The sequence below is a fragment of the Melanotaenia boesemani genome, chromosome 19 (assembly GCF_017639745.1).
Source record: "Melanotaenia boesemani isolate fMelBoe1 chromosome 19, fMelBoe1.pri, whole genome shotgun sequence".
Classification (NCBI taxonomy): Eukaryota; Metazoa; Chordata; class Actinopteri; order Atheriniformes; family Melanotaeniidae; genus Melanotaenia; species Melanotaenia boesemani.
The window spans coordinates 19451192-19471175 of record NC_055700.1 but is presented as its reverse complement, the minus strand read 5'-3'; the positions used below and the strand labels follow the sequence as shown (position 1 = coordinate 19471175).

Genomic DNA, 19984 nt, shown 5'->3' with positions numbered 1-19984 from the left:
TAGATTTAAATAATGAATATTACAATGACTTAAAAAATAGACACAGAGGATTATTTTAGAAAAGGAAATAAATATGTTATTTTTGGGGCATAACTAGCCCACCGTTGATGAAGAGTTCTTTATCTGCAGTGTGTAAATAGTCATCATCAGGCTATTCCCTCATCAATCCATCATCAATAAAGCAAGTAAAAGGTCTGGAGTTAATTCCAGGTGTGGAATTTGCATTTGGAAGTGGTTACTGTGAACCAAGAGGATAACTAAACCACTAAAGTATATATCTTTAAAACTTGTTTTTAACTGCAGAGTATCAATAATTCCTCTGGGACACAAATATTTGTGTCAAACTATATATCAAATATTTTGATTATGTGGGTGGTGCAGAAGTTTTAGAAACTTAGAAATAGGATACATTTGGTGATAAAGGTTGATGTAAACCTAAAGAATATTAACTTTGGCTTTTCAATTTTACTCCCCACATCTAGTTCTTTTCCCTGTATTTTAACAGTAGGATGATACAGTGGTAACATCTCCCAAACATCTCAACAACAATTAAACATGAAATTTCTGGTAAGAAATGTTAAATAGGAGCACTGATTCAGCCGTTAGCGGTCATGTGTGTAAACTAGGACAATCGACAGTAGTGGACTTAAAAATACTTGGTGCCCAAATTGTAATATTTAACAAAATCAAAACAAGAGAGACAGTTTTAAATTCTTTTATTAAGGATTTTCTTGTCCTTTTCTGTACAGGAGTTTCTCTGCTCCATGTGTTAGCTTTTGTCCAGTTCTGTACAACCATCTGTACAACAGGAGGTCAAAGATAACTGATGAGGAAATGTATTAATTCAACTGTGTGTTTTGGAAGTAGGCAGGTCAGAAAGGGAGACTGATTGTTTACATACAAAAACACAAATACACACACACACACACACCCTCTAATCTATATACAACAAGGCGGCTGATGGGCTATTCAGAAAAATCAGTAGAGACAAACCAGCCGAAACAGAAAAAAGTTGACACTGTCCGAAAGAAAACAAAAGGTACGTGTATAGTCCAAGGGATAAAAACAATAAAAGATAAACCCAAAATGACCCATAAAGGCCCATTTTAGTTTAATTTAAAACAAAGCTCTGATGATAAATCGGGGTTGCTCACCTTAATGAGGTCAGTGTTAACGCCACTGCTCTGTTTAAAAAAAGAGCCGGAAAGGACTCCAAAGTCTGATCAGGCATGATCACAAAAAAGTTATCTAACGGAGACAATGGCGCTTTTCTGACACACTTGAGAAATTAACTCTTTATCCCCCTCAAACTTTCAGTTTCCACATAGAAACTTCATGCTACGGCCATCTAATTTTAGGCTTATTACTTTTTTGCATTTCTGCTTTGATCATAATTTATTCTGTCCACTAATTCATTAACATTTCATTTTTTTTTCTGCAATGACTCAATTTGTAATTTGCTGTAATGCGCCATCGCTCAAATCGTTTTTGTTGAAAGGGGCGAACAATCGATTATTTCCATGCTTGGAGGAGAAAATGGAGGGAAACTGCTGATGCAAGAACTTCAGATCCTAAAAATAGTCGGGATGAAGGTCAGGAGAAAAAATGGTTCAAATATCAGAGCCATGAAACTTTGTCTTGGGTTTCAGGGCAGATTAAAACAGTGTCACAGACAGATTAATTAAAGGAAGAAAAACAAAGAACTCTTTTTTAAATGCCTAATTTACGTGAAATTAATATCACTTTAATTGACTTTTAAGGCAACATTTACATAGTTAAAACCTGTTGCAGCCATTTTTGCTCAAAAAGGTATGCGTGGTTTAATTTAACCTGATGTGATAGAGAGGGGACTGACTCAGTAACAACTACACCCATGTGGTCCCATGTGATGTTTACTGCCATTAGTTAAAAATAATGATAAACAATTAACAGTAAAATATGGTCAAGCTTACAGTATGTGATGTGGGGAGTGTCCATCTGTTATGAGCTGTGTTGCATATGGTTATAGGTACATTTTTACCAACATTAAGTACAGATGCATGAAAGCTCATCTTTATGTACAGCATATCTATGACCCTCTTCATCTTCATCCTCCACATTTCTGCTTGTATAAATATCTTATAGTTTTGCAGCCTGTGACCAGCCTGCAAAATGGCTCATTATTGAAATACAGTGACTAGGCTTCACTATTCACATTTACTCAACATTTATGGGTGTAAACTCAAGAGCATAAAAGGTGACAAACCTTCCAAAAGAAAACATAACAAGCAAAAAAAAAAAGGAATGTGTGTCAGCTTTGTAGGATTTAATCCTCACGTTTAATGTCTTCCTGAAGCATAAAACTGAAAAACCTTCCCTTCCACTCGGCAGCACGCTGTTACTCTATTGCACCACTAGAGGGCACCGACTGTTGCAACCAAGAAAGGAAACGGGACAAGAAGGCAGCAAGTTCATGTAAACAAGCACTCAGACGTCTCAGAAAATACATAATGAAAGGACGCTTTACATGTGAGTGAATGGCTGACAGGAGAGGCACCAGAAATGTGTAAATGTTAAGCTGTCATTAATTTTGGACAGATGACAAAGTGGGGCTGTAAAAGGATTAACATCCCTGTTTTAGTTAATTTTACCCCATACATTCAGTTTTTCTACCTTATTATTAAGTAAACCGTTCTAATAGTTGAAATCAAGCCAGTTGTCCCAGTAAAGGACCGATTTAGTGAAAAAAAAACTGGTTAACATAGAGCTTAGTGTTTGCAGTAAAAACACCTGACTGGATGTCTTTACTGCAGATTAAACACTATTCATGAGAGTGGGCACAAAAAGCTGCCATTATTAGTTAAAGTTAATGCACTCTAATAGCTGGAACTGTTCAGCAACAGGCCTGCAGCGTAATGCAGGGTAAAATGCTTTCATCTTTCTCATTTCTATCAATAGTTTTAATAATCCAACCACCTATCGCTGTAATTCATCCACATTATTACCTTTGTGATGGTTGGGCTCATTTCAGCCTGTTTTAGCTTGATAAAGTGGCAGCTGGGAAAGTGTGTGTTTGTGTGTAAGTAGTGTCACAATCTTTCATGGTCCTCATGGTTCTGGAAGAAGTTTGGACAGTTTCAGTTGGAGCTGTGCCAAAAGACACATCTTCCGTGACTGGAAGTTCTGCTTCTCCTGAAGCATTTTGTGGTGATGGAAAGTTGTGTTTTTGCTTGGTCACGTTCAGCACCTCTGACATCATTTCCTGACCAAGTAGCCCCAAACATTTTTTTCAAAACAAAACAAAAACAAACAGAAAAACTATGACTATGGCCTTGATGCTTGCTGGCAGCAGCAGGAATGGGCAGGTCTGGTCCCTGTTTGGACTGTAGTGAAAAGTCTGCAGCAGTGAACTGTGTCATGGGGCTCCGTTAGCCGACTGCTTATTGGCTCCTGGGCGCAATTTGTCAACAGCGATCTCTTTTACTCATCTGTGTTCCGTTGTTTCTTCTTCTGCATCAGTCTCTGGGTGAAAATGTGTCAAACTTCAACATTAGGCTTTTTGTTCTCTCAGTGTAACAAACGCTGCTTGTCAAAATGGCCCTGGAGATGTAGCTTCCTTTTGGATGATGCACAAACGCAAAACAGGACACAATATCAAAACAAGCCATTAAAATCTGGGGTTCGAATACATGAGCAGTACATAGGTGCCTTTTGACTGTGCTCTGTTGTAATTGCTTTCTTTTTTTCTTTTTTATTTATTTATTTCAAATCAAGCTGTAAAATAGCTTACTGGTACACATCCACAAACACTGACTGACCTGTTTGTTTTTTCTCCAGAAAATTAAACCAATCAGGGATGGATTTTTGCTGTCTGCCTCTTTGGACTGAACATGCACCAAACCCCCAAAATCTAACAGTCTTTTCTTTAGTTTAGACACACGGCACGCTTCCAGGAGTTACTTGACTTCTGATGAGTCGTCACTTTGTGTCACCCACCTCAGTTTCAGGTCTGAGGTTTAAAACACTTTACAGTCAGCTTCTAGTCTTTGTAGAAACTGTCACTCATTCACTAAGTTCTCAGATCCAGCTGTGAATGTGTTTCTAGGACTTCTGCTCAGCAGTGGCAGCTGGAGTGGCCAGGCTCTCTGGTTTCATGATCTGGTAGGTGATCAAGTATTCTGGGTAAGCCTACAGACAAAAAATTTACAAAAGGAAAAGTAAATGAATGCAAGCATGACATAAAGTTTTATATATTAAAAAACAAAACAAAAAAAAAACAACATATTTTTCTGACCTGCTCCCCTCTGTAGATGACGTACTCAGCATATGCCAGTCCATTGACACTGGGTCGTCCTATAACAGAGTGGTGACCAGGGGGGGCGTGGGCCATTTTCATTGCACTGAACTGAAGAAATGACTTACCCAGCGTCACTCGGCAGAACAGCATCTGCCTGCAAATACAAAGAGACAGAAACTGTCAGTGGAATCAGAAAAAGTCGCTGCTCTTTGTGGTTTAATTTGGCGTAAAGGAAAAAGATCTGCTACCTGTGACACACATAGCAGGAGCGGTCTTTATGCGTTGGACATCCAGTTCCTCCGCCAATACCATACACGTACTGGTTGCTTTTAGAGGAGTTCTCTGCAAAGTAGATACCTGCGCCAAACATACCGCCGATATAGGCGTGACGCTCATCAAAGCCCTTATGGATGATTGCATTTATGAAGGGAGAACCTTGCAGGAAAAGGAAAGGAAGAAAGATGAATAAAGTGCACAGAGAAAACATGCAAAATCCCCTGCAAAGCTCCGCTGTAGAGGAACGGTTCCTGTATGCCTTTTATGAAAAACTGGAAAATCTCCCAAAACAGAAAAGAAAGCCCCAAAAATCTGAAAGCTGCTGTTTGACAAAGTGTTAACCTGGGAGATCTATGATCTAAGAAACTGGGTTGACACACCATTTCAGGCTTCAGAGAAACCAGATTATTTCCTTGGATTTTCGACTTCACAGTGCGCGGTTTCACGGCACCGAACTCGACTGCAGTCCTGAGGGTTGTGTGTTGAGCAAGTTGTGTGGTTGAAAGGGGACAGACGATAAATTAGATTCACTCAGCCTTACAGTCAGGCTGAATGAAAACATTGCGGTGCAGAGTTAATCTCCGAGCACACGAATGGCTGAACCTTGACCAAGCTGCCATTTACTTCTGACAAACCAGAAAAAGTGACTGGAACCTCCAGTTCTAACAAACATGTTGCATCGTGTATTAAACAAAAGAGCAGCTGAGAGGAACAAAAGAAAATATGAATATAAGATCAGACAAGAGCTTCAAATGCAGCTCCAAACTTTTTCTTTCAGCCTTTTGGTTGCTGATGGTATTACATAAACAAGCAGCAAATTATAGAGAAAACCTTCATCATCAGTACCAGAGCTGTAAATTACAAGTTTGATCATGATACAATGTTAAAATCGATTCAGTGGATAACATATGTTTGTTGATATAAATTCTGCTGATACAGTTTAGATTAAATTTGATTCAGGAGGCAGCGATCGATATGTGATGACATTATCTACTGATTTAACACAATCACTTCATTCTTTATAAAAACTGTATGTCTATTTGTTTATCTTGTTTTATTTGTACTTGCATGGTCTTGTTATCAGGTCTTCTTACCTGCCTTGGATGGAACTATGGGTGGAAATAGGAATTTTTGCTATAATCTGGCATGTTTACATCATTCTCTTGCATTGATATTCCTTACCTTACATTGTACTGGCCAAATTAACAAACAAAATAAAAACGCCCCAAATAGTTTAGGCAAAGAAGCTAAAATTCCTTTGTCAAAAAGAAAATAATAAGCAGATCATTTGGGACAATTACTGTAAAAGAGCAAGAATCATTGGCTTAATATAATATTAAATCTGCACTGTATAAAATGAGAAAAGCCACTCTGCATCATTAAATGTATTTAATTACCATGAAAGAGCATGCGCTCATTGTGGTGGTTGTGATTCTCATCTGCAATTTCCTTCTGCCTGTGCGAGTATCTCTCTCGTAGCTTCTTATTGACCACCTTCTGAATCTGTAGAGTAACAGGAGAGATGTGCAGTGAGTTCAAAGATGTGTACAGAAATCACATAAATCATTGTTTAAATCTAATTAAGTTTAGATTCCTTATTTTTGCCCACAAGATAGAAGGCTGCTGTCTGTATTATTTCAGCATGACTGTGTTGTCAGCAAGCACCTTTATGATGTTGTACCGGCTGAAGACTCCGCCTGCGTTGCCTCCATCGCGGTGTTCTCTGATGGTGCTTTGTAGCTGAGGATGGGAAATTAGAATTACACACACACACAAGTGAAGGGAAAATGTGCGGGTGATGTGAATTTACAACTACTACAGGATCCATATATTCAGAGCTGAAGTAGAGCAGTAACTTATTCAGTCGGATACCTTGACAATGCCCGTGGGAAATTCAAAACAATTCCTCTGAAAAGTTGAAGCCTCAGCAGAAGTAAAACAAAGGCAGCATCAACATTTACAAAACCAGGAAGCTGCTTGTGAAACTAAAGCTGTTGTGTGGGTGAAGTCAATTTTGGCTTTAATCAAAATGTTGCATCTACCTTCTTCTTTGGCTTTAAAAACACAAACCAGACCTCATGTCAGTAAATAATGAAGTCTTTAACTAACACGTTTGAAAATGACCTGGTAAATACGTGTTAACACCTGCCGGTTCTCATTAACTGAAGCTCATTCACACTGATATCTGTTGTTTCCTACGATCACTGCCTATCATTTACAAGAGCAATATACTCATTGGAGCAGTTACCCAGATATGGAGCCTCATGTTCAGTGTGCTGTGGTGACAATGCTCTGTTTCTTTTTAAATTTAAACATCCTCTCATAAAGATTTAATTTTACTAGTACTGCATGTGTTGCAATAAAAACAAAAAAAAATCAAATAGTCAAACTCAATGAGCGCAGTGTCTGTTGCATGCGTGAGTGTTTGCTTACTTCCTCTTCTACAGACTGGAACTCCTTGTCATCTGGTGCCAGGTCAATCAGCATTGTGCCCTGGCTGGAGCAGTGGAACGTCAGGTAGGGGTTTGCTCCTACACACATTATGAAAGTGAATCAGAACAAGAGGAATCAAAACCGAGGCTAAAGGAAAGCAACAAGCTGACGCCATTACGACATAATCAAACCAAATTCTGGGACATTTCTGTAAATTTATAACAAAGAAAAACATCTGAATTTCATTAATTTCTGCTGATCACTTTGAAAAATTTCAGTATATATTGACTGGAGTCCATTTGGCATTGGCAGAGAAGACGAGGCAAGTTTTTCACGCGTGCATCCCACATACTCGACTCTGCTGCTCATCCCACAAAATGCATTTTCCTACAAATGTGGCAACATTTAACTTTAGTGTCCCCTTCAAATTTTACACTCTCTGGTGACCTTCGTGGCAAAAAAACAAAACAAAAACATAAAAACAAACACAAATAACAACTGATTAAAAAACATCACATATCAATATTTTCTCTATTTTTTTAATGAATGACTTAAACAACTTCAGACCTGCTGTCTACCAAATTAGAACAGAACTTTATTGTCATTGCAACAAATGCAACGAAATTACTAAAATTAAAAATGACCAAATATTCAATCATTTTTAGGATTTTAACCCTTAAAATTTAAATTTTATCATCAGAATTACTACATTATTTAAACCCCCCCAAAAAATGTAATTATTTTCCAAGTAATAAATAGTAGAGGGATGGGTCTTTGGTGGTGACACAGAGCTTGGATTTGTCAAAGACTAGCAAGAGAATCAGTTTGAATGAATTCATATTTTTTTATGTATTGTCAGATGTTCCTTTTGGGGACCTTTGAGGTAAAAAAAAACTGTACATGCACAAAAAACTGCTTAGAAAAATCGTCATACATTAATATTTTTTCTGTCTTTTTTCTTGAATCACCTGAACAACTTCAGACCTGCTCAAAACCACCAAACTTTTAAAAATGTTTAGAACTTTAACCCTTTAAATGCCAGTTTACTTATTTGAATTATTAAATAATTTATTTTTAAAAAATTGTAGAAGACCTGAATTATTTTCTACATAGTAAATATCAGGGGAATGGGGCTCTGGTTGTGAGTAGAGTATTGTATTTGCTAAAAGATAAGGGACAAAACCGATTTGATTGCTTTTGTACTTTTTAATGTAGTGTCAGATTCTCTCTCTGGGGACCTTTGTGGCCAAAAAAAGATGCCTCATTAATTTCCGTTAAAGCGGCATATTTTAATCCACAGTCATTATTACAGTTTTTAAATAATTAATTCTATTATGTCAGCATTTCATTTGGAAGAAACATATTAGTATTTGACCTTTTTACTGTTTTTCCATTGTAGGAAGATGCAGGAAATTCTGCTATTTTTGTCGGCTATTTTATGGAGCTGTGTGACCACCAGGGGGTGCTAAGAGTGATTTGTTTGTGTGTGTCAGTGAAATAATTTCAGATTGTTAAAATGTTGAGTAGATGTTGACCAGGATTTTTTTTTCAACTAAAAAAAGCTTGTGGCCCCTGGTGGTTCCAGGGCTTCATAATATAACCAGTAGTAATACATACATGGGGAACACAGTTGAATCTGATGGAAAACGCCTCAACACTGTGGACTGTCACCATATCTTACTGCTTCAGACTTTCTCTGTGGGAGATCATCGCAGCCGAATGGAATGGTGATTTTGCCACATTACCAACACATTAAAAGTTTAAGAGTTCAGTTTTGGCCTCGAAAACGTGAGGATGTAAATGTTCTCTGTGACCTGCGCCTACAGTCAAAAGAACACTCGAGTGGCTGAGAAAAACTGAATGTCCTTGAGAGGCACTGCCAGAGTCCTGAATTAAACTCTTTGGTTTCATCTGTGGTTGAAACCTGAAAATAGTCGAGCATCTGTGGTTTCCAATCAACCTGGCAGAACCTGAGAAGATTCTGTTCCTTCACATACTCTGTACTATAAACGCCACCAAAGTACTGAAATAAAGTACTCATAAATTTGATGCTTAGGTTTGTTTTTTTTATATATTGATAAATTAATTTTATAATTTATTTTTCTATGGCCACCAAAGGGTATAGTGTACACTGGTGTGACTGCCTTGGTTTTGACATAACTAAATGTAAAACAATAGAAAGTAAATGAAAGTAAGATTTAAATGTAAAATAAAGATTATTGGCTCCTGGGCGCATTAGCCTGTTATTAGCTTTGTTTCCCCCCGGAACAGGTTTTAACCTGCTTATATGTTGTTGTGTGTGTGTATCTGCTAACCTTGCTGGCCTCCCAGCAGCCTCTCGATACCCTTGATGAGTTTGTGTCTGTGACCGTAAGCACTGATGCCGATCTCCTTTAGCTCCTCGTGACCCATGTCTGCCAGCACATCCAACGAAATCTGCCCAAAAACATCAAACACGGCTCATCAGGTTTGCTTTTGGCATTGTTTATGGCTCAAATAAAGTAAGCTGATGGGAAAATAACTCTTAAAGATGATGATTCAAATACAAGAAACGACTCTCCGCAGAGTTATAATTATACATTTGTCAAATAAATGTAATTTTGCCCCACAGCGCACAGCCATGGATCTCTGCACAAACATGCAACAGTGACAACAGCTGATCATCAAAACTGCCATCCATTAATAGCAGCGAGTGCAATGATCTCTACATGCTGCAGAGAAAATAGGTCTGGCAAATATTCATGAAAGGAAGAGGCAAGAGGCAGGAAGAAAAGGTCAGTGAAAGGGTGGCGGTAATAACACAATTGATATGCAAATTGATGACGGCAAAGTCCTCTCCGCTCTGTGAGTTTGTTCAGGGAGATCGGAGATGTGATTCATCCTGCAGGCAGAGATAACTTTCCTCTGCCGTGCACTGATCACTGATAACAAGAGAAAATCTCAGCTGCCTAATTAGTTTGTTGGAAAAGTTACTGAGACGTTCACCAGCCAAATCATCTGATGCTAAAAGTTACTGTAGAAATCAGCTTAATTTTGGCAATCACAGTGATAAGATGTTAACTTCTATAAACTTAGTTTTAACTCAGCTGAAAAAATAAAATGAAAGCAATCACAACGTGTAAAACTTCCACTAATTCCTTCAAGAGTTTACAATCTTATGAATGTATTTGCAAAAACATGCAGTTTGATATCTATTATCATGTATAAAAATGGGGAAACCAAAAAAAGAAATGCCCCCAAAATTTACGACTGAGTTAGCTTGCTAGATTTTTTCTTCTATGGTTTGGGGCAGGAAGTTAATTATCACAATTTAAAAAAAAAAAAAAAAAAAAAATGCGTACCTGTTCCCGCTGGAAGATGTCTCTGAGATGTTCCAACCCCACATTCTTCAGGAACTGGTTGATGGTCATGTCGAGCAGCGCTGCAGAGACAAAGATGTTAGCTGTAAGCTTTGTTTGAAGAGGCCTATTTGTTGACGCTTGTTCACCATGAGTACGTACTTTCACATTCCTTCCTGTCAGAACCAGATGCTCCGTCTGCAGTGCCAGTGGCCCCGGCCACTGTGATGTCATTTAGCGGCGTGGTCAGGTTGTCTATACTGCTTGCTGCTGATAAACAGGATGGAGATGGAGAGGGCGAGATGACCACACCTCCGGCTGCTCCTGTACTCACCTACAAGTGAGAGGGAGATAAGTTCATTGTTGCTGTAGACTTAAAGAAAAACACTGTACATAGCACATTCTTAACTTTTCACTTTCATCTCTCTGAACTGCTGATGTGACTGTATGCGCAACTTATAAGTGAGCTGACGGCTCAGTTGCTTTTATCTCTAATACTTCTGCTCATTTTGGGATTCTGATTAGCTTTTTGCTCTGCAGCTTTCAGAATTTGCTTGTAAACTCAGTTTGTGCTTCAAACTTGCAGACAACTCCTCTGCTCCTTTCCACGTTAAAACTTCAGTTATTAAAACAACATGATTTCACTGTGGGGATTAATGAAGCATTGTTCATATTTTGGCTCTTTCTTCTCATTGTAAGCATGTGAAATCTCCACCTGATGATATAAATAATCAGCTAAAAGCTCTCTGTCTATACACAAGGGAACTCACCACAGTGGCCTGTGGTTTTAAGCAGCTGGGCAGAGCGTCTGGGGGCATGGCATCAACCAGCAGTGCTCTAATGTCATCAGCCTGCAACAGATAAAAGAGCCAGAATGAAAAAAAAACGTGGACAGATATGGTTTTGTTTATGAACAACACCTACAAAGCAAAATTAACTTGTGCTTGTTCATGCACAGTATTTTCTCTGGATTCTGCCACAAGTCAAAATGACATAAACAAACTGCTTGCCAAGAAAAAACTATATTTATTAGAAGAAAAGATGCAGAACAGTAAAAACGTACCTTTTAATTACTAGCCAAACAACATTTCAAAGCTGCCAATTTCAGCACAAACTTTGAAACTAGCGTACCAGAAGCCAAAGAAGCCAAACAAGGAAATGTGAGAGGAAGCCTATTAGGAGATCTCATTCGTATGAAAGGACGAATGAAGATGTATATTTCAGAGTCTTAACAGCAAACTATTTTCATGCTGCGGCCCACAAATAACAAGAAGGATTCAGGATTGGAAGATCTTCATTACCGTTGCCAAGTCCAGTGGCGTCTGTCCCTCCTGGTTCTTCATAGTGGGATCAGCTCCATGTGCCAACAACAGAGCGCAGAGCTGAGTTCGCCCTTTCTGCGCCGCTTCATGGAGGGGGGTAAAGGCCCACTTGTCTGTAGCATTCACACATGTGTTGTACTTGATCAGCAGGGCGGCTATGTCCACGTGCTAGACAGAGGAATGGAGGTAGAGGAGAAAAAGGGAAGAGGGAAAAATGGAAACGAGAATAAGTGTGAGGGAGAAGGAACAACAGGTACGAAAGAAAAAAATAGGAAACCGATATAGTAAATAACTGTGACATGATTCTTATTTCCCCACTCTTCTGTTTTTTCCTTTCATGTTTGTCCCTGATTCATGTCTCAGTGTCAAACACAATGCAACTTGTTTTTGTGTAGCAGCAGGAGATGCCCCAGAGTGTGTAAGCGTCTGTTTCCACAATGCAGAGCACATTAAGTTTTCATGCAAACATGTGTTCATGACTCTTTTAGTAACAGCATGCTGACAAGATTTGAGAACTGTGCCAGTCAAATACAGCCGAGGACTCTAGATTTACTGTACAACAGAACATTTCTACAGAGACCTATAAAATAAGGTACTTATAATGCAATATGACTGCTGATATTGTTGGACTATAACTAGAAAAAAAGAGTTTTAATAAATTACGTCTCAATAACAGCCTTAAGCCACCCCTCATTTTTATTTTGTATTGCCAGACAAACAGAAAATAGTTGGAGAGATCTATTAAAGCATGCAATAATAAATAGAAATCAAGTATCTAAAAGCAAAGCAAGTTTCTATAACTCTAACAAGCTTATAACACAATATTTGGAATGACCAAATTGCCTGGATCTTCTCAATCTCTCTTGTAATTTCTTCTTATTCCAATAATTGTTCTACAGGCTTCTTGGAGAGCATTTCAAAGCTTTTGTTTGGGGATGGTCCTGTTTCTCTTCCCAAAGAAATGCCTCTTTACAGCCACCCTTCCATGAAAACCATTTCTAATGAGTCTTCAGTGAAGAGTAGATTGAGCTTTTCCTAACTGCTCGTAGATATCACCTTATTCTGCCAAACTGTATCATGTTGGGTATTTTTTTTCCTGGAAGCAACTAAAAAAATGTGAACAATTAGTTACAGGCTACTTGTAACTAAAAGTCTAAATATACTAATTATATCAGTTCTTTGCCAAGTTGTCTGATTTTCGCACTTTGGCTAATTTAGCATTTTCTTGCATCCTGTCTCTTCTCTAAGCTCTCTTTAGCCAGTAAAAGTCAGTCTGATGTTGACTCTTGACTCTCTTCCTTCCTCTTGTATATCTGTGCTGAATCAGATTTTAAATCAATTTCAGAGACTTTCAGAACACCTGGACATGCTCAAGACCATTTTAAAAGATGACAAGAAAGTCTAGCTCTTTAAAAAGAAAGATATAAAAAAAAAACACGGGGTGGGTCAAGACTTTTGCACAGTATTGTATATAGATGCAACATTTTGTTTAAGCAATCTGAGATCATTTAGACACAGAATTAAAACACAGCAGGGATAAAACAATTATTTTCAGTGGAATTACACAGGATCAGTAACTGGAAATAGCAAAAGAGGAGAAAAAGTTCTTAATGAAAAGTACATCCCTTATTGCATTAAATAGCTATTAATTATGCAGAGTCAGTGGTGAATATTTTTGAGTCTTACTCCGTATGATGCAGCATTATGTAAAGGTATCAACCCTCCTTTATCCTGTGCATTCACGTCAGCGCCATGTTCCAACAGGTACTCTGCCACCTCCAGATTGTTATAACCAGCTACAGAGCACCACAGCAGATGAGAGAGACAGAGAGGAGAATATGTGGAAGAAAAGAGAAAAAACAACAATACAGTCAGGTAATGAGAACAAACTGAAGATAAAGACATACAGAATATCAGTTATATCATCTTCAACTTTTCCATTGCAGGGAGAAAACACTGCAAAACCTCGACTGTTATGTGAACGTTAGATAATGTTAGAGTGCACTATTAATACAGTTTGCATAAACTCCTTTGCAGCGTACAAATATGCCTGTTACTGCGTTTGGATAAATTAAAACTATAATTTTAAGAAAGAAAAACAATTAAGCATGATTAAATGTTCCCTTTCAGTTTCTGTGTTCATCCTGTGGTTTGTGTAGAGAAGCGAGTGCATTTGTGTTAATTTATGGGTGTTTATACCAGCGTGAATCTCATTAGGCATGTGCACGCTGGGGCTTGTTCCAGCCTGTGAGGTGCTACATCAGGACGGTGTTTCTGTTATCTTAGAAACTGATGTCACAATGATTACAGATTCTGAATATATACATAACAGAGTGTTTGTGTACCCTCGAGGGCAAAAACATTATCTACGCACTAAAGACTTTCGAACTGCACAAAGCTGGTGTGAGATCCAATGTTATTCTAGGGCAGCCATTCTTATCTATAAGTGATGTAGTTATGTAAATGTGGATCATTTGGTAAATTAGGACATGTTTAGAAATAAATATTCATGCATTTGGTTAATAGTTTAAGTAAAAAAGAGAGTATAAGTGGCCAGTTTCTCAAAGCGTCTCGACTCACATGATGTTAAGTGAGCAAAGACAAAAAAGCTTTAGCTGATTTAACACTCATTCACTTTTCCATAAAAATATGTCTGTACACAAAATGCAACCACCAGTTTAGTCAAATATAAAAACTGATAATTGATGACATTAAGGAGCTCATATTTAGGTGACTGACAGGCGTGTTGAAGACATATTCTGGCAGTTCTACAAGCCAGCCTGTCCGTCAGGAAGCTGGGATCGTCCTCCAGACTTGAGTTGTGAGTTGTGTTGATGTGTTTGCTTCCTTGTTCTTTGTGCTGCACAGTGCCAGAAATCAAAGAGCTGCTTCTACAGACAAACTGGAGGCAGAGTGATTGGTGCCAAAAACATACCACGGGCTATTTCTCTTTTATAACGTCTTCTTTCAGACTTGTGGAAAGAAAACCATTTAAAATGCACATTCAGGTTTTTGCTCCATTTGCAGTGTTTGTCTACTAGACATTGACAAAATCCAGCACATAATATGATAACAGCTGTAAGGAATAAACTTATTTTTGCAGCTTCTAATTGCACAAACATACTAAATCTGATTACAGGCCCTTTTAGGAAAGCAGATGTTAAGATAAGCTTGTAGTCAATATCCAAATACTGTATCACAAATCAGTGACAAAGGAACAGATACCCTTTAAAGCTACAAAAATAATCATGCAAAAAAATAGAAACATCATTAAACTGTAAACATTTCAGAACAGTAATCACAGTGTTTTTATTTGTCTTCTCCAAAGTATGCTTCAACAATATTCATTTTCAGGGACCTAAACTGTGTTTGCACATGGACAGCAGACACAGAAAAATCTTTTCTCTATGTTGTCCTTCAGCTAGGATGCACCTACTCAGCTGCATACTGCTGAAAAATGTGCAAAACCTTGTTTTCACACCTGATCTTTGTAAACGTTTAAAAAAGGAAAAAAGCTCAACAAAAAATGACGACCTTAACGTAGTAATGCTCACATGGAAAACTTCCACTGTGATATCTATATCTGTATAAGCTGCATCTTTTTTTTGTCTTTTAATATTTCAATAAAAATGTATGAGATTTTAAAATCCATATCTTTAAGAGCTATTTCATAAAAACGAGATTTTCTTGTCCTCCACACCAGCAAAGTTCACAGGACGAGTCCTTTGATACATTTTTGAAGATTCCTTACACAAGACTGTGCTCATATATCTTTCATAGCATGATTTATAGAACATGTTATTCCTACAAACATGGTGAAAATTGATTTTTTAGAGGGTATCAGAGCATTTTGGGATTTTCATGGAGTAATAAAAACACACATGTAAAATCCATTCTGTTAAAAACTTTTGACTCTAATCTGTAGGGTTAGACGATACTTGGAGTTTTGGTCAATATCCAATTTGCCAATATTTTACAACTCATTCGGCTGATAACTGATACGATATCCCAGTAATGTTCTCCTAGTGCCTGTTATTTTATCCTTTAATTACTGTATATCAGTGGAGTGCCCGGTATCTGATATTTAATTATGAAGCCATTATTGGGCAATACCAATAATGTGCCAATAATATGGTGCATCTCCACTTCTCTTTGCACATTTGGTTAGCATAACTGAAACATAACATTTTTAAAAACAAGCCTTCCCAGACTGTAGTTGATGTGTGTTTTTGTCTGTCATGTTACCTGCGAGGTGCAGCGGAGTGGAGTTGCGTCCCTGCGTATCCCGGCAGTTAATGTTATCTGGGCTGCACAACTTCTGCACCCTGGCCAGGCACCCTTTTTTAGCAGCGTCCAGCAGTGCAGCATCTCCCCTCAGCAGGTCCTGGATGTCGGTGTCCCCATCTTTCACCAGATCAAGAGGTGTGTTCCCATCCCGATTCTTCTTGGTCGGATCTGCTCCATGCTGGAAAGAGGAGGCCAAATGAACAGGAGTTAAATAAATAGGAAAGAAAAATGAAAAAATGTAATATGCTGTGCATCAGGGCACAAATTCATCTAATTTATGAGCACAGAAAGTGTTTGCACATCAGCTAAAAGACTAAATGCTGCTGCTTTCGCTACCAAATATCAGCTTTGTAAATCCCAAATGGTTCCGACCCTGGTGGAAACATTTCACTTAAACTCAGGAAGAGATGATGGCAGGTGAGACAGTGAGATGGAGATGCAGTAATTCACAGGAGAGCGGAGGAGAGGGAGAAATGAAAATAAGTCACAGAGAGGCGAGGATAGGACACTCACTGAAGTGGAAAACAGCAGACACCCAGGGGATGAAGGGAAAGCAGACATTTCCATCGCTCAGCTGTCTTCTAGGATTTGCTTTAAATCGTCGTTTCATTGTGAGATTTATAATGCGCTCATTAAAACTGGATGTTGCGGGACCACTCCCCAGGGTATCCACTGGTGGCTTAGAACTGTCCACTATCCGTCTCTCATGTTTAGATTCAGAGTTGTTCTGATCCTGTTTTCTTCCCTGCTTTTCAATCTTTATTTTATTCTCGTCTGCTGTTGTAATTGCATTCTCTAAGTATTTTATACTTTATCCAGGGAAATGGAAGTACCAATGAGGGATACAAACAAATTTGTATTAGCCAAGTTTGCAGACACCTGAATAATTAGGTGTCTGTACATTTAATAGCAAAAAAGATTCATGATGTGCTTTGATATCTATAGAAAATGGTAAAACACAAAGAGTCTCAGGATTTGAAGAGCAAACGGATTAGATTCTTATTCTGAGTTCAAATTTGGAAAAAAAAGGGGGACAGTAGAAAGTTGACAACAAGCAGAAGCAGAGGATGCAGACAAAACCTGAACTTTGGGATTGTTTATTGGAGGAGAGATAGAACAGTGGCATCCTGAGGCCATCGCACTCTAACACAAAAGTGTGGGAGAACATGAGTGTGCTGAAGTGGAAATAAAGGCGCTGCCGACTGTTTACAAGAATCTCTATCACATGCTTTGAATGCATCCAAAAGTCCCCACTGTGAGAATTTTCTCATAAGAGTGTCAGAATAATAATAAAAATATAAAAAAAAAAAAAAAAATCAAACCTTCCTTCCGTTGTGGATGATCGATCACGTGTTTGTGTCTCTAACCCTTTCCTTCAGACTTGTTCTTGCCAAGAGCAGAAGCAGCCCTCAGATCAGTGGAAGCGTGGCCTGAGGGAGCTGCTCTATCTCTGAACTCCAGAGCTGCTTTGAAGGCGCTGACTGGGATTTATCTTCACATACGGCCACACAAGGTTTACGCATTGAGACTGAGGGAACGCTTCAGCTGCTGCATATGTATTGATAACGGTAATGAAAAAAACAAGTAACAGGCCTTAACCTCAACTAAACTTGAATTTCAGTTATGCTGAAGGGGGCAGAGAACAACTGCTTTCCAATAGCAGTGAAGAAAAAAAAACAAAACAAAAAGAAATTCACACAAGACGAGGACGAACAATCACTTTTAACGAACTCCCGCTATGTACAGCTTGCCTTATGTTGGAGACAAATCAAGCTGTCGAGGCAGATGGTGTTCCTGGGCACATGCTCATCCACTACAGTAGCTCTAGTCTACTCAAACACCTTAACAAGACTCCACTGGGCCCAGCTTAGCAAGTCCTCAAATCACAGGACAGAAAAATACACACCAAGCGTCGTAATAAGTCAAAGGAGCAGTTTCAAAACGCAACATGGTCTCACCATTTAGATGATGATGGAAGAGAGCTCTAACTCTTCCTCTGGTCTAAATGCAAAGTTCCTAAATATCTGATTTTTACCCTTTGTGTCCTGCTTGGATTTACTTTTATTTAGGGTAGTTTATATTAAAACTGATCTATGGTCATGTGGAAACTTGAAGTAACTTTGGTAAAAATTTGTTTGATTATAGTCAGTAGGTAATTACACATTATATGTGACAGAAGCTCAGTTTTCTCCTCAAAACAGTAAACAGCACATTCCTTAACACAGGTAAAGAAGTCATTACCAGAAAGAAGCTGGTCAAGTTCCATAGTGTTGAAAACAACTCAACAGAGAGCTTTACTTGCAGAAACAAAAACCTCAACTCACTAAAAGAAGCTTAAGGATCTTTAGCATCTATGCTGACATACTGCTTAAACGGTGCAGTTTTCATTACAGACTCCACTGCTTTTCAGTTAATTCAGTCAATTTGTCTAAAAAATTACAAAATTAAAAAAAAAAAAATTTCCCAGAGGGAGATGTGGCATTTTCTAATTACTTGTTTTGCTGAACCAACAGCTCCAAACACAACAATCGACAATGATATAACAGGAGAAAGTAGGTCCCTTGGAGCTGGTGAATATTTGACATGTTTTTTTTTTTTTTGTAAAATGTTCCTCTTTCACGGCTGTCACCTCAAACACAAGCGTTGCACTACCTGTACGGATGCTGGGATTAGTACTATTCTGTTTGTTTTAAAGGGGACCTCCTTCATCTACATATTACATTTCTATTTTTCCCAACTCCAATAATATATATGTGCATTATTTTCGGTGGTGTGTTGGTCTGTTAGTAACAAAATTATATGTTACCAAAAGGTTAGAAATATAAGGGGTACTGGGTGGGCGCTTGGGTCTTTTCTCAGTCACCCCATGGCTTGGAGGAGGTCTGTGATCTCAGAGTGCTTCTAGTTTAGAATTAAAATAGGAATCTGAAATGATATTATAAGGTAATCATTAGTGAGCCCCTCAGTTGACCACAACTCCTGTCTCTTGATTGGACAGATTCTGGCAGTATGGCAGCTTCCATTGCTTGTGAGCTTTGCTGTGTGTGCTTCTTTTGTGGTGCTTTGTCCTTTAACTTTATAAAGACATGGACACAGCTCATTGTAATTAGCAGTGTGTATATGTGACTAACAACAAGGAAAACTTTACATTACATTATTACGTTAGATTATTTATTATGTTATTGATGCTCAAAATGCAACACGGGATTAGGGATTGGATTAGGTCGCCCTCGCAGTCTAGCATTTCACTTCTCTTCCATTTGTGTTGTGTTCACTGTGTGCGTGTGTGTGTGTGTGTGTGTGCATTCTGTGTGTATTTGATTATGTTGATCTAGTATTAATTTATGCAGACCCATATGGCAACAACAAAGTGGTGATGTAACCCTGTCTGGAGGTGTTTGTGATAGGAAAAACTAAAATGCATTCAGATGTGAAAAGTGCATCATTTCGTGGGATTCATTGAGGCTTAAAGAGATGTGACAATTCACTGTTACACAACAGATATTTTCAGCTTTTTCCATTTCAGCAAACTCACAGAGAGCATGCTAAGTCAAAGTTTATGGCAAATATCTGCATCTGATCTGACAGTTAAAAGCCCTTTTTAAGTGGTACTACAGAAAACGATTCAAATCTGTGCATTTCAGGGAGTGTAGAGGTGGTGGCGCTGATGAAGCTTTACGATCCAATAAGGCACACGCAGGCATATGTGGTCTAAAAGTTAGGTGACTGTTAGGTGGCAAATGACTGTTTAAATCAAACCTTCAGCAGCAGCTTGCAGATCTCGTATTTGCCCTTTGCAGCAGCTTCATGGAGCGGCGTAAACTTCCACAAATCGGCCACGTTGACTGATGCGCCATGTCTGACCAACAGCTCGGCTACCTCATAGTGACCATATGAACAGGCGTTATGAAGTGGAACCAGACCCCTGGAGAGGAAAATAGTCACATGCAGAATTTTATTTAATCCAAAAACTATTTTATTACACAACTTTATTCCAGTACTGTCAAAGTGTGATGTATGGAAACAAACAAGGCACCATGAATTAGGCGTCT

At 38.4% G+C, this 19984-nt stretch overlaps 1 protein-coding gene across 2 annotated transcripts in view; it reads right to left on the bottom strand.

Annotated features, from left to right (window-relative positions):
- Nucleotides 1-701: 701 nt before the first annotated feature.
- LOC121630003 (poly [ADP-ribose] polymerase tankyrase-1) overlaps nt 702-19984 on the bottom strand; it is a 77012-nt gene continuing 57729 nt past the window's right edge. For both annotated transcript variants that reach the window (XM_041970020.1, XM_041970021.1), the window contains 14 exons: nt 19692-19857; nt 15891-16110; nt 13332-13441; nt 11625-11813; nt 11094-11174; nt 10486-10657; nt 10327-10406; nt 9301-9421; nt 6986-7083; nt 6218-6292; nt 5950-6055; nt 4525-4711; nt 4274-4430; nt 702-4167 (listed from right to left, as the gene is read on the bottom strand). In XM_041970020.1, coding sequence (XP_041825954.1) covers nt 4081-4167; nt 4274-4430; nt 4525-4711; nt 5950-6055; nt 6218-6292; nt 6986-7083; nt 9301-9421; nt 10327-10406; nt 10486-10657; nt 11094-11174; nt 11625-11813; nt 13332-13441; nt 15891-16110; nt 19692-19857 — 1849 coding nt within the window. In that variant the 3' untranslated portion in view covers nt 702-4080. The remainder of the gene's footprint in view (nt 4168-4273; nt 4431-4524; nt 4712-5949; nt 6056-6217; nt 6293-6985; nt 7084-9300; nt 9422-10326; nt 10407-10485; nt 10658-11093; nt 11175-11624; nt 11814-13331; nt 13442-15890; nt 16111-19691; nt 19858-19984) is intronic.